This window comes from Anopheles aquasalis, chromosome 3, assembly GCF_943734665.1.
Source record: "Anopheles aquasalis chromosome 3, idAnoAquaMG_Q_19, whole genome shotgun sequence".
Lineage (NCBI taxonomy): Eukaryota > Metazoa > Arthropoda > Insecta > Diptera > Culicidae > Anopheles > Anopheles aquasalis.
The window spans coordinates 21,614,096-21,629,095 of NC_064878.1; the positions used below are offsets into that span (position 1 = coordinate 21,614,096).

The 15,000-nt window shown below is 48.7% G+C and overlaps 1 protein-coding gene across 3 annotated transcripts in view; it reads left to right on the forward strand.

Annotated features, from left to right (window-relative positions):
• Nucleotides 1-15,000, forward strand: part of LOC126579011 (uncharacterized) — a 25,040-nt gene that overhangs the window by 5,749 nt on the left and 4,291 nt on the right. Inside the window, exons 1-5 of one of the 3 annotated variants that reach the window (XM_050242210.1) lie at nt 7,558-7,670; nt 7,797-8,003; nt 8,936-9,885; nt 9,982-10,108; nt 14,702-14,822. In XM_050242210.1, coding sequence (XP_050098167.1) covers nt 9,232-9,885; nt 9,982-10,108; nt 14,702-14,822 — 902 coding nt within the window. In that variant the 5' untranslated portion in view covers nt 7,558-7,670; nt 7,797-8,003; nt 8,936-9,231. Of the gene's footprint in view, nt 1-7,549; nt 8,004-8,935; nt 9,886-9,981; nt 10,109-14,701; nt 14,823-15,000 lie in introns of those variants that run through there. The other 2 variants (XM_050242209.1, XM_050242208.1) reach the window with 2 other exon arrangements.

A 15,000-nucleotide genomic window follows, 5' to 3' on the forward strand; every position in this document is an offset into this window, starting at 1 on the left:
TTGGCGGTTCCGATTTGGTAGCCAAATTTTTGTGCTGTGCGCGCCAAGCCGATTGAGTGTTGAAATGTGTTTGTTTACTTTGGCAAAACATTTGTCCCAATCTACCCGTCTGGTTTGATTGCTTTTTCGGTCGTCGTCGATGATGATGGCGTGCACGGCGGAGATCGAACCGAATGTCGAATGCCGCACCCGTGAATTCTTCGCGTGTTGGAACCAATAACTCGGTGGACAATTCGTTCTTGGTAGGTCTGGCGTACTGGCAATAAGTACTGGCGTGTGTGCTAACGTTGTATAACTTTTTGAGGAAAAATATTGCCCTGTTTTTATTTGTTCCTTTTGTAAACAATTGCCAATTGGTTGAGAAAGGAAGGTAGAGTGTGCATATCAATCATCGTTCCTTTGTTGTAATATTGTAACGAGATTTGTTGGCATCTGGGCGAACGAGCTATTGCTGTATTTATTTATTCATAATCTTGGCGTGATTTTCATGCTTTATCAAATATTTTTATCGTTCAATTCCATCCAGCACGCACTTTCAAACGAGGTAGACCAACATTTTGATTCAAATTGTCATTGAGTGATGTGAAATGTTTGCGGATCTCACTGGATAGCTCGCATTTTTCAATCCACTAAAAGGCACCGGAATGATGTGCGAAAATGTGTCGAACACGTGGACGCGCTTTCGTGAATTTGGATGCTAATTATGTTAAACGAAAATTGTGTAGCAACGCAACATGTTAAACTGTGAACAATGGTACAACCGTAGACTGTCCTCCTTTTTTCCCAAATACGACGCCAGATCTGGAATGTTTCATTTCAGTTCGCCTGGGACGCCGCGTCCCTGCCAGATGTGTTAAAGCGCGGATGTGTTACTGCTCCGTCGGTTGTGTCCTCCTTCCTCCCATCAACGAGAGCAGCTCCCATTCTGATTGCTTTAAAAAGGAAGCAAAAAAAAAACACATTTCAAAGATTTGTAAACCTTGACTGCTCGTGTGGTGCGCTACGTCGTCGTCGTCGTCGTCGTCGTCGTCGCGTCCAGTCAGATGTCATGTGTTCGGTTCTTCACCTGCCGTGGACTGGCAGGCTTGATGCTTCAACTTGTCAAGGTCAAGGGAAGAAGAATACGCGGCAGCGGCTGCTGCTGTCAGGTTCGAGACATACGATGCGGCGTACTCGTTGACACTAAAATGGGGTGTGCGCGAACAGATTTGTTGTGTGTTCTCATGTGGTGGAGGAGGAGCATATTTTACTCACAAAACCTGTCCGTCATAGTTATGGTCAGGGAATTCCGGTCAAAGCGGCAACCGGGGGTTCCCTTTTGTTCTCCCATTGCTTTTCCCCGCCTTGTTCGTAACATTTTCTTTTGACAAATTTATTTATAATATGGTTACAAATTTGGCGCATTATTTTTAACATTCGACCATTTTAATGCCGCGTTCGTGTTGGCCTGAAACAATCACTTTTCACTTTTTGGCGCGTGACCATTGCATAGTAAATATTGTTGAGAGAGAGAAAGAACGGATATCACTAACAAGAAGGAACAACAAGACGCGATTTACTGATTTAATTATTACTTAAGATGCTCCAAACCACGTGGACACGTCTGTGTTTGGTGTTATCTTCGATCAATGCCACCGCGCGTCGTTGTTGTCGTTGTTTGCTCTTATCTAGCTCTAGCGAACGCTTAGAAGCGCTGCTTAAAACGATGACTAATCCGAATGGGGTGCTATGACGTCCTCCGGCAGCGCTAATCGCCACCATATCGTGCGTGATATGACGCGCTGGGAGCGTGTTTTGCGAAAAACATCCTTGTTTTGGTTCTGTGTACGCCGGCAGCACCGGTTGATGGCGTCGTTATCTTTACGAAGATTTTGCGCCTGAGCTTCGGCGCATTTATTGGCTTAGTAGAGATGAACGTGGTTCCCGCGGTTGCTTCTTTATGTTGTGCCTCGGTGGCCAAGACATTGCCCTAATCCTCGGTTATGCAGCACATTTCACCCTTTGGTGTCTCTGGTATAATCTCTGGTTTATCGCGTCCATACGGTGGAGCTTCTTCAGTCTTTTAGAAAGCTTCTAATTCGCGCTGGAAAAGGCAGATTAGATTGCGTTGAGAGAATGGGATTGGGTATCATTTGGTGCCACGCGTCTCATTGCCTTGAACACGCAGGAAGATTCGCGGGAAAACACGGAGAGAGGGAGTAGGTTATCTTCTTGTTGTCCCAGACAGCTTCGTATCCTGGTCGGTGGCGGCTTGAAAGGTAAACTCTGGGTGTTTGTGTGTGTTTTGCATTTACCGTGCATCAATCTCCAGTGCAAACAACAATAATCATCATAAAACTTCGCTGTGTTTGCATGTTATCATCATCGTCTCTGGGTCTAGAAAACAGAGCTACACACGCGCATAGACATCGTCTCATATTGCTCATAAATCGCTGTTGACGGAACAGGTTTATCCTCCGCCGGTCGTTGTCCATTCCGTTCCGTCGGGGGGAAGGAGTCGCCAGTGTCGGGGTTGGTGTGGTGCCGGAGGCATGACACATCGCGCTGCTTGACATTGAACAAGTTCGAGTGGTGTGACACTAAATCACTCTAGAACACCACGTGTACCGCGTTGCACACTCGACATTTCATGGCTTTGCTGTGGTCTGATGAGCGTTTCTGAAGAGAAGAGAGCGAGAACGGAAGAGGACCTCTTCAAGATCCTTCCGTTTCCGTAAACCAAAAATTTTTGGTCTGCGTTTTTAGGCGAAAAGAAAAAAAAATGATTTCACATTAAAGCGGATGCTGCCCTTAGGTTATCCTGACCGGTATTCTGCGTCAGAATGTGAGGCTGAAATCGTAAAACTAAATGACGATGATTGTGCCCGCCACATCCGGCGGACATTCCGGCAACAGAAATCAAATAGAAAGCAGGAGCGCGCCTGTTAACAGGTCGTCGAAGGATGCACTTTCACTGTGAAACCGACCGATCGTCCGCCAACGATTCATCACACTTCCTTTGGCTACCTCCCCATTTTGCACCACGTGGTGCTGTGTATCAGCGTGATTTACGGGATGTTGTTCCTCGACTGGCCACCTGGTATTCAAGAACTTTTACGACACGACGGGCTGGCGGGCTGGCGGGCGGGGTCCATTTTTCATCGAAAATGTCGTGCACGAGGCCAATGCCAGCCCAATCCGACGGAACAGATCAGATTGCATGTTCTGTTGTGGTTGCGGCTGCGAAATTTGGATTATTCCCAAGCCCCCCCCCCCCCCCCCCTTCGTTCGCGCGAGTCATACTCGACAAACAGGTGTTGTGTCCTCAGTCGTCTCTCTTAAGCGTTCGCGAGATCATCACCCCCTTCGAATGTTGGCAGCGTTTGGTAGCAGCAGCACTAGCCGCAAGAGCTCTTATTGCAATTATGTAGCGGCAACGCATCGCGAAGATGCTTCTGAGACGTCAGAGGCGCTAGGGCGATAACTTGGGTGCTTCGGGTAGTGTAGCCGATCGGCAAAGGAGTGATCGTAAGGCAGCTGTGCCAAGTGGAAGGTTTGCTTAGCTGCTGTCCTTATTAGCAACTATCGACGACGCGGATGACGATGATGATGCTGCGCGTTCAGATGCGCCATTATCATATCGCGAACGCGGTCTGATTACGAGTGTGGCAGCCCTGGCCTGGTCTGGCGCGACTGACTAGTAGTGTGTTGCAAATTGCGAGCTATGGCAAGAAAGAGAGGAGAAAGCTTTCTACTTAAGACGTAATTGCAAGGGATTTTTGTGTCTTCTTGTTACTGAATTACATTTTTTTAAACTGCACAGTTGTTTCCTTCTGCAAACTCCTGTCTCTTCAAGGATGTCGTACCAAAGAGCTGCATGGCCATATGTTGCAACTACTTTTTCATCCCAGATATGATTAATTGTATTATTTTCTACCATCGTCAAACAAATCCCTTCATGTCTAGTTTTGTGCCAGAAAAAGAGCTTTCTCGGGGAGGCTCCATTTTTGTCCTTTAATTTGGAAAAATCAGTGATCAAATCACATGAAATGCTTGTAGAGACTTCTGGTGACAATGTGGTATTGGAAATCGTTAATAAATCCCAGTCAACTATCACTTTTTACCGCAAGATCTAATCGCTCTGAACGCGCAAGACAATGCTGTGCGTTTGGTTGGATCAAATGGATGTCGTCTATTATGAGCTGTTGTGGCCTTGTAAAACTGTTAGGGTACCAGCCAATAATCAAAATATAACTTGCTTTGCGTCAAACAAGACTGATTTATGATCAAAGACATGAGAGGATGATATTCCAGCAAGGCGACGCATGGGCGCACTCATCAAAAATGGTCCATAATTATTTGAATTCAATAAACTGGGCAGTTCTCCCTTTCCCCGCTAATTAACTGGACCTGGACCATTCCAAATGTCACCACTTTTCTACGATCGGTCACGCGCTGGCCGAGCAGCACTTCGATTTGTATGAAGTTGTCGGAAAATGGCATGACGAGTGGTTTGTCTCGCTAACTGAAGATTTTTTGGGCATGGTACACCCACATTGCCCAAAAGATAGGAAAAATGTATAGCTAGCAAGGAAAAATACTTGGATTAATTTATTTTTTGGTTTTCTATTTTTTTAAATGTGGTTTTACGGACAAAAAAACAGCAGATTTAAGATTATACATCTGGTAGATCATACTACTCCTTTATTGTGAACTAAATAAACGGCAGTATGGGGTTTCCACCTTAATGGATTCGACACCTAAACAGATCCTTAATTCAATTGGCAACAATATCGACCAAATGTAACTCTAAAGCCCCACCAAGTTATTTGTGCTGCTTAACGTATTGTCCATCGCCATTCCTGCCTATGTAACCTATGACAGAACACAATCCTTTGGAAAACACGTTGTGAGACGGGGAAGTGCACTGCTCGTCCGATGTGGACACTACATCACCTCATAGGGACACATAGGATTTACTTTAATGCGTTTATGTCACACCTGAGCTCATTATAGCGCTTCGATAATAACGCGGAAACCCGCTGCAAACCCCTGTTGACAGAAGGTGAATAGCGCTACGTCTATTATGTCTGGGTTCTATTCCCGGAAATTCTTGAACTCTTTTTCACTCACCCCCGGGCGGCGGTGGGTGTGTTGGGGACCGGAGCGTGATTATAGGCGAGTCCAGTGTGACCTTGGCAGTGACAGTCGGCGAGATTCGTAGGCACACGGATGGCCTGCGACATTCTAAAACAGTCAGTGATAAGGTCGATCATGGGGGGGGGTAGTTCCTACCTTAGAATGCGATAGGTTATCGTTGTATGGTTTCTTCCCGACGGTGTTTTCGTCTTGTTAGTGTATGCAAAAGACCTCTCACTGTCTGTTTCTGCATAAATTTCTGTCCGTTCCGTGTTTGAACCCATAACGAACGAACGAACCATTTGCTTTTCTTTTCTTCTTTTTTAGCACACGTCCCTTATCATTCGCTACGCTCTCTTTACAGCACTTACCGACCGCTTGATTGCAAACACCAAAAAAAAAAACAAAACCATTCCGCTCATCGATCGCAGCGTAGTGCAGCGCAGCCCAGCGGTTTGTTCGCTGTTTGGTGCCGCTAATAACGAAAAGAAGAGAACCAGCGAGCAGAGTGAGAAGAAGCCGTACCGTACCGAGCGTGTAATTCCCACGCTCTACTCATTTGACGGTCATCATCACCATCGCCATCGTCATCAGCTGTTCCACTTTGTCGTCACGATCGCGAGTCGACACTGCGGTTGTTAGTGCGCGGTGCGTAAGAGGAGAGAGAGAATGATACGCACAGTGTATGTGTGCGTCGCCCCCCCCCCCCCCCCCCCCCCCCAGTGGGGTGACAACGGGTTTTATTAGGATGTGTGAATCACTCGCCATCGTCGTGGGGTCATGTTGCGCGTTGCCGTGATTCACGCCCCGTTAGGAAACGGCCAATCCATTTAACGGTGGAAAAAGGGTTCGATTGTATTGTTTGTCTTTCTGTCAAGTACCCTTAAGGCATCATGTTTCATCACTGCAATCAGTGCGCAGTTCGCAAAAAGGCAGTCGGCGAGCCCTGTTTTGCCATCGGTGATTGGCGGTAATCGGGATTCGGATTTGTATGTTTGTTTGTATGATTAAAACAAGCGGCCGCCTGTTTAGCAGGTCACTAAACACTTCCGTGCCCTCATTCGGTTCGGTTCGAGACGTACGCTAGCAACCGCGGATGCGGACGAAGCGAGCTGCATGCTTGGCCGTCTTAATCCGCTGTGTTTGTTCATCTTGTGTGCGTGCCACACACCCAGGTTAGACACAGGGCAGCGAGCCATCCCCAACGGACACTAACAGAACCAACAGACCGAGAGAGAGAGAGAGAGAGAGAGAGAGAGAGACCTACACCACGAGGCTAGGTGGTGATGGCGCATTGCTGTCTGATTTGTTTTGATCGGCCACCACCTCGTCGTCGTCGCCGGAGTGTCATGTGTGCGCGCGTGCTTCTAGTGTCCCCGTTCTGCCCTTCCGCTAAGCATGCTCCTCCGTCTGGTGTGGTTATGGAACAACAACAGACAGGCTTTGCCTTTGCTTTTAAGTACACACGCCATCAGCTGATTCCATCTCGTCGACGGTCTCGGCCCAACCACACAAAGACCACAAAGACCATTCCGGATCCGTGCGCGCGGTGGTATGCGTGGACAGCCCGCCAGCACCGGCGCCTTAATCATAAACTGGCTACTACGTGCGCTACCACACCGTCTGATGGCGATTGATCTCTCGCCTTAGAACAGCTGGACCACGCCGATCGCGATCTTTAATATCCGGATTTTCGTTGCCGGATATCGAGCAGCGACCGACCGGGCGGTGATCGGCGTTGTTGTGTTCCCTTGAACCCACTCCACGGCACGCGTAAACACACCGGCGGGGAAGGGGGGTTGAGTACCGTTACTGCCTCATGGTCGCCCGATGCTGCTGCTTTGTTTGACTGTCTGGCGATCCTTTTGGAGTGATTTCGCAAAAACCCGTTTCTCGAATCAACTCCTCGGCGACACGTGCTCGTCTAGTGTCCACTAATGGGGCCAGGGGGGTAGGAGGCGTGCTCTTGGTTCCGTTTCGTGACAATCCGGTGACCGGGAGCTGTCGTCGCGCACGACTCGACGATCGAGAAAGACACGCTGGTGACATGTTTGATCGGCCAAACGATCGTGGTGTGTCCCCTTCTTGTGGAGTGGAGTGAACTGATTCGCTTCATGCAGCGAGCAGTCCTAAAATAGGTATCCTCTTCCTAAGTATCCTGGCAAATCTCACTCCACCGGACACGGACAGTTCTAACTGACGGAAAAGCAAAAAAAAAAAAACTCACATACAAACCGACGATGAGGTGTGTTACCCCCCGGCACACACAAGAAGATGAGCACACGGAGAACCACCAGAAGCGGCGAGAGAAGAACCCGCGCGTCCTCGCGAGAGAACTTGTGTTCTGAGTTTGAGCGGACAAAGTGCTGTGCGCCGTGATTTGTGCTCACGCTCCCGCAGCGGACCCGGACGATGATCAGTTCAAATTAAATGGTTCATCGGTAAACATCATCGCGGACACAGAGTTTCGCGGGTGCAGACAAGTGTGCCCCCTCGGGAATACAAGATTTCTGTCTCTCGTATTCGGTGACGACAATAATAGCAGTTAGAAAGTAGCTATCATTTTCTTTTCTTTGTCGTGACGTGAAAACTAAGCGAAACAAAGGGTTAGCAAAGGAAAGAGAATTTGAAGAGTATCGTGCCTCTCTGGTCTCGTTCTCGTGTACCGCCAACTACAGCGATCGGGTGTACCGGGTGGCCACAGCAGACACTTGACGTGACTGGTGCCGATGTGTTGCGCTGTTGCGAAGTCTGCGCTAAGTGCAATTCGTGTAATGTCAAAGGGTAGGGTCGTTCGTTGTCGCAACAACAACAACAACAACACATCCACGACGCTGATCGTCCACGGTTTGGGAATTACCAGCCACCAGCTACCGCTTGCTTATGTAAGTTTCTTGGTGCGAGGAGGACACGGTGGCCGGCGGTCGCTCGTCCTGATTGGGTTCCGGGATTACAAACAGCAGAGACACACTGTGACTTTGATGTGTGCAGTTCGGTTCGGTAACGCGGCGCACGCGGTTGCCGCTTGTTCGCGGACGCGCGCGCTGGTCGTCACTCAGTTCCTGGTTTTGCAGATGCAGGCGGAAAGATCGCGCCCCCTTCTAGAGGCGTGTGGCAAATCGCGAGCGATGCACTTGTATTTATAGGACCGTAATCTCATTAACCGAGATGTGTCAGATCGTAAAATCAGACAGGATCGGGACCAATGCGATGGCAATCGGCAGGTGACCGAATGTGACCATCAGCGCGCGCATGCCATCGGCCATTGTTTGGCCACGTGTGTTGCATTCTATGCATACAGCGGGGCGGGACATTGTTTGGGTTTTCGTGTCTTTTCGATTACAAACAAGTGGCAAACAATCGATTGTTTTAGGTGAACGAAAGGTTAGCATCATCTGTCAAGTGTTTCAATCATGGTTTCAAACATTTTTTGAATGCATTAGAACGTGAAGCGTCGATAAGAAGGCACCTTGAGTGTGATTGCGCGGTGAAGGCTGAGAAGAGGCTGTCGTATTGTTCGTGACTGGTTTCTAATCAGCGTTAAATTGCGCGAAAGGAGAATGTTTCAAAGGTTACCGATAATCATCGGCAACGATTTGGAGGCGCGTGCTTTCAATAATTACAACACAATTGCGAGCGTGCGCTGTATTGTGGAGCCGTACGAAAGCTTGAACTGTTTGACCGATTATCAGTGATCACACATTACCGAGCGCGTGGTGATTGCGAGCTAGTAGAATCCTTGCATGCTTTATGTTTCATTTATTTTTAGTTAAGCAATGGTGTTTAATAGATCGTTTTCTTTCTCTTCCAATTTCAGCTTCAATCGATCGCCAGTGCTCCACAGACAAGGAGAAAGCAGAGCCTGTTTTTTATCGGAGACGACGACGATATCTTTTACTCTTGAGTAAGCAGCACCCAGCGGGTGCAGAAAGCAACCAACAGGAGCAGGAGTGAGCATTGTTTGAATGCCGGCAGCAGAATTTGCCATCAATCCCTCGCAAAACTTGTAGCATTAAAGCACTCTGATACGGTCGTGGTGTGGTGGCGGTAGTGAACTGTTCCACCGACCCCCCCCTAAGAGAGAGAGAATAACACAATTTGCGGTACAGGGGTATGGTATATTTTCTGGGCGATTGGGGCATGGGAGATATTGAACGCACTGCGGCGCAACATGTATCTACGACATTGCAGCAACTCAATTTCCACAACTACAACAGTAGTCGCCAACTGCAACAGCAGCAGCAGCAAGATCAGCAGCAGCAGCAGCAGCAGCAACAGCAGCAGCGATCTGTTCAGTACAATGTGGCCATTCAACAGCAGCAACAACAACAACAACTGCAGCAGCAGCAACAACAGCAACTGCAGCAGCAGCAGCGACAGTTGCCACAGTTGGAGCATCATGAGTGCTGCCAGGCCACTGACGCGTTTCATGTAACGAAAGGTGCTGACAATCTTTCGACGTACTTGCGAGAAGTGCAGCAACAGCAGCAATCGTTGCTGGGAGGTCGATCTACAAACGCTGGGAGCGGCAAGGAGCAGCAAACGCAACAGCTAATCCAAGGCGGGTATCATCAGATCAGTGACCAGCACCTGTTGCACACCGCACACCTCCAGCTGCAAGATGAGAAGGATACGCAGCATCTGCAATACCATCCTCTGCACAACCTCCACCACCATCATCACCTTCAGCAGCAACATCAGCACCATCAGCTACACGATACCGAGAGCGACGAGGATGAGATCGCTCTATACCCTCTCAATAATCAGGTACTAGAATTTGGCCATCCCAACAGGCCGCTTGGTGTACCGGTGTGTTTTGCGTGCTAATCGTCCCTCGAATTCTACTTTGGTTTCGTCCCACAGGTCGGCGGCCACACCAGGCTTCTGCTGCTGAACCAGAGCACTGTGATCAAGCCACTCAACCTGCGTGAGCTTGAATTCTATCAAAACATTCCCAGCGATATACAGCAGTTCGTTCCAAAGTATAGAGGTAAGTTATCGATGCCACCCCACAAAAATGCCAACAAATTGCCAGCTCTGCGCCAAAAATCTGGGTTGAGCGGCCGGTTTTCCGGGAAAAAGAAATGTGAAAATCGCCGAGGGTGCTGCCGGCCGGCTGCGGCGGCGGCGATGAGAGTTGATTCCAAAGCGGTCACTGCGGTGTCCGGTTTTGGTAGTCGATCTTCCGCTCCTCGCTTCCTCCGATGCTATTTTTGTCATTTTTAATGGCCACTGGCGGCGACCGTATCGATGGCGCCAGGACGGAATGCCGTGTGGCGGCGACGACGACGACACACCAATGCGCGCGAGGTCGCGGGTGGATTGGCAATGTGTAACATCTTCTTCGGTCGGTCGGTCGGTCGAACGAACGGTGGCCGAGAGAGCTCCTTGAAATATTTGCCAGATCATCACTGCTGGAGTAACCTCGCGGGTGCGGTGCGGCGAGGGTTCCCACTTCCTCGCCTCGCCTTGTTGGTGATTAATTTTCAAGATTGCCACAAACATGCAATCCAAAGGCCGCGGCCATGCCGTGCGGGTGCGTGAGAATGCCGTGGGGCGAACGTGGACCGCCCGGTGTTGTTTGACATCTTTTCGCCTGGTATCATCTACTCACCGATGTGTGTCCGGATACTTACCGTGACTTTATTGCCCACTGCATAGCGCAGGGCCCCTGGTTGAGCCTTTTTAATTAACTTTTTGCACGTGTCCGTCCGGGGTATGGGGTTTAGTCAGAGAGCGAGCGAGTAAACCCCCCGTGTGACGGCGCGTGTTGACCAAACATCACTCTCAGCAAGTGGCTTTCTCTGTAGTCAGTCAAGAATGTTGTATAATTTCATTGCTACAAATAATGATTGTGCCATCTTTTACTCGAAACATTGGCACCTTCATACTCCATCCTGAATGTGTTGCATGAATTCATTGAACTCATTCCATTGAATCGCCGAATGTTTCCACTCCTCGAATTCTCGATTCTGTTGGAATTTTTAAAATGTATCATCACGAGAGCAGCGCGTTGTCACCAGCCACTTCTGGGCGTGATGGAGAGCATATCTTCAGCATGCATGGAATTTTCCCACGCGACGCGCTTGGCAACACGCGGTGTCCACAACGTCCCCGTCGCCATCGTCGTCGTGATCTTTCGTCCAGAATAATCGTTCAGAAGTGTGTCACGAATTGGTTTCCACGGTGTGTGATACAGTTCGGGGAGGTCAACAGCTGCGCTAGCGAGAAGAAGCTGCGTTGTTACTCAGCGCTCCGCACCCGCCCATCGTGTGCTCTATACTTTCACAAATCAGCGTAAGATGGTAAGACGGTGGCCTGTTGCTTGGCGGGTAGTTTTAAAGAAAAGAAAAGTATTCCCGCAACGAGACGCTCCTTGTGGGTGACGCACGCTCAAGGTTAGATGCTTTGGAAAATGCATCTTTTGTGTCGCTATGCCGGGCGGGTGTGGAAAATTACCGATGGCATTTGATTGCTCATGCGGGTGGTGGTGTTGTTCCTCGGAGAGTCGATCCTGCGACGTCCAATAACGTGCAGTATTTATGCGTTGTTTCGTTTCGTGGAAACATTTTTCTTTGTAAGAATGCGAATGCTCTTCTGTCCGATGAGCAGCTCTTTCTCTCTCTCTCTCTCTCTCTGCAGCGGTTGTTTATTGGCAAAAGGCTATTACGATGTTCTACAGCAACGGAATGGAAAACCTGCAGGAGTGGGGGCCATATAGCACTGGAGTGTTGTGCTGCGACGAAACACGCAAAACAAACAACGTAAAATGTAGTTTAGTGACAGCAGAGCACCTGAGCCACACATGCGCCATTCTAGAGGAGACACGTAATAGATAGTGAAAGAGGACGGAGGTGACCTTTGGGTTCTTTGTGGCATACTGCCGCTGATGGAATGCGCTTCCCAATGTGTGTTTTAGTTCCTTCATTTCGCCATTTCTGTATTACGTGTTCATTCAAAACCGACCTATAAGCGAGCGTGTTTCAATACGGCGCTATTACGGTATGGCTTGCGCACTTACAACGCTCTACCATACGGTGGCTGTTATGTATTCCGTCCGAAGGGAGTAGCTAGTGCTTTCAATCAAACACCGTAAGCAATATATAAGAGTAAAGTTGTTATTTGTTCAGTTTTTCCTATATGCAGCTTGTGTCTCGGCTCTAGGATATCATAAAGGTTACACTAGCTATCGGTCATCGTGATTGTACCTTCAATCTTGAGATTAGAAGTGGCCAGAGTCTCACTAGAAGTCTAGAAGTCGGTTCAAGTTGTTCACTACTTGATACAACGAAAACACGCTACACAGAGCGCACACACATCCAGCACGGAATTCCGGGCCGCTCTCTCTCGGAGACGGTTGGACGGACGAGAGCTACGCGTTCTTATTATAGCGCTACTCGCTACTCAAGCCACGCTCAACACGACTGATGTTGGATTGGATGTAGTACTACGTGCTGTCTGATCTGGATTCCGAGTTGCTTAAATTTATTGTTAGATTTTAGAAACGATCCGTTCTCACTTTTGATCCAGAAGTGAACAAACCCAAAAAGGCCAGACAGAGGAGAGTAGTAATATTTGATTATTTTCTTTAGGACGTTTATTACTCACACCGCTCAACCGCTCCCGCTTCGTTGCCTCTGATTCTATGGTTTGAAAATCTAGGGGAACAGTTTGCAAATAAACAAATCCTTTGGTCTCTGGTTGCCGGGCCCATCCACCGGAGATTTGCGTTGCCACACAGGGGTTCGAGATGAATGGGAAATGAGGAATGTGGTATAAATGTTTCTCTCGACCGCGACCTCCTCGCCAGCAGAACATATTTAACGCGCTTTTGCTACATACCATACCGGCTCCGGCTTTTGATGAATGATTTCAAGTGGCCAGCGATCCCGGATTAAGACGGAACCGAGAGAGCATTAGTGAGCGTGGTGTTTATGATAGCGGCGCATTTCAACGTCCTTCCTGTGTTATATGCACTCGGGAATGTGTGCGGCTATATAAGTTACAACGCGAGCGAGGTAAGAGAAGGTCAAGAAAAAGGCGGCACCCCCATGATAAGACAGATAACAAGCCAACACAAGGCTCGGTCGTTACACTTGTGCTCACAGAGTCTTGTCGCTTGCTCTTGAGCCTAGAGGCCACCGCGCACGCACACAGTTGGCCCGGGGCCGAACCAGTCGAGCAGCAGCATATCAACGAAGTCGAAGCCATGACGTCATGACAATGTGTTTATCGAGCTGCGGGAGCCGGGGCGAACTGATTTCCTCTGGTTCTGTTTCGTACGAAATCTGTTTTCTTCTTGTGCTGCCCGCGTGATCGTCGATGCTCTCTTCCCAGTCTTCCCATTCTTCCCATTCATGTATGAATAACGCGTGACGGACCATCATTAGGCAAAGGGCTCCGGGCGGCTCGATGGCGTTTTGTTTCTTCTGCGCTGCGTGACGCATACGCATTCAAAAAAGGGTGGTGGTGGTGGTGGTGGTCCCGTGAGGCCAGACCGTGACTGACTAGCATATTGCAGCATATTGTATTGCGTCGTTGTGGGGCTGACCATGCAGTAGAGTTATTTGGTAACCACCGAGCAAAGGCGGAGAGCCAGGAGTAACCTCACATTCCCCCGCCCTTTCTGAAGGTCACAACCAGTTGCGATTGCAGCAGCAGCTGGGTGTTCTGGCGTTTTTTAACGATTTTTTCGGCATCTTATGATCATACTTTGTCAGCATACGAGGTCCAAGTGTTATTCTCAAACGGTTATGGTGTTTGTTGGGGCAGCGAGAACGAGCGCGATATCGATTCCTCTTTAGCGAAGTTGCAGAGCCAAGTCAGCGAGACAATTTTTGTATTCGACATCTGCACTGACAACACTATGAGCTCATTGGAGTAACAAAAGCATAAAAGTTGTGCTGTATAACGCAGTCAAACACGCTTCTGCCTTTCCTACGATGGAAATGTACCCTAGAAAAGGAAGAAGAAACAGTTGTGTTGTACTGAAAGGAATGAATCACGCTATAGAAAAGTCTACGAATACGAATCGATTAACATTGAGTGGAAACATCATTCGATCCAATAGCTTTTTTTTTAATAGAAGAAACCGATATTGCTGTTGAAAACAAAAAAATAAATCGTGCATTACCTGGCGCCTCCATTGAGCGTAGAACCATGAGGCGGTTCTCGGAAAGCGCCTTTTGGTTACAACAAAAAAGTGTCTCCCAGGTTATCCATATCACTCCCGCTGCTTTGTAATCACTTTGTCATTTCCTCGGCTTGATTCACCAGCAAGCCTTAGTCATGAAATGCAGTGGCACGTGGGGTGTACGGTGGCGGGAAATGGGTTGAATGATATTTTCGGTTCCACGTGCCACCAAGTAGCCCGCCGAAACCCGCCCGCCGAAATAAGGAGAAACTAAAAAGGATCGATAACATGCCACCGACAAAGTTTGTTGACTATCAATCCATCCATCAATCGACGTTCGATCGAATCCGGCCGGACGGCCGGCCGGCATCATCATCATCATCACCTCTACTTTGTGTGCCTCGTTCTCACACACCGATCTTCCTCCTTTCTCCGTGTTCCCATTTGCAGGTGTAATGCAAGCGACGACCATGGGTGGTTCAAAGCTCGAGAAACGTTACTCACCCAGCTTCCGGGATGAAACAGTGCGCAAGACGGCGGCATCGAAGAGGAAGCGCGAGGAAGTGCTAAGGTCAGTATCGGTCGCGTAGTGTTTGTGGTGTTTTTTTTGTTTGTTCTATTTCGATTAGTATCGTTTTAGCGCCATTGAAGGTAACAATGGTCATACGCGCCACGCAACAACGATACACTAGGCAGGTGTGCGAACATTACTCCGCAGTGGCTCTTTCGGTGCGTTTCTCGAGTCCAAT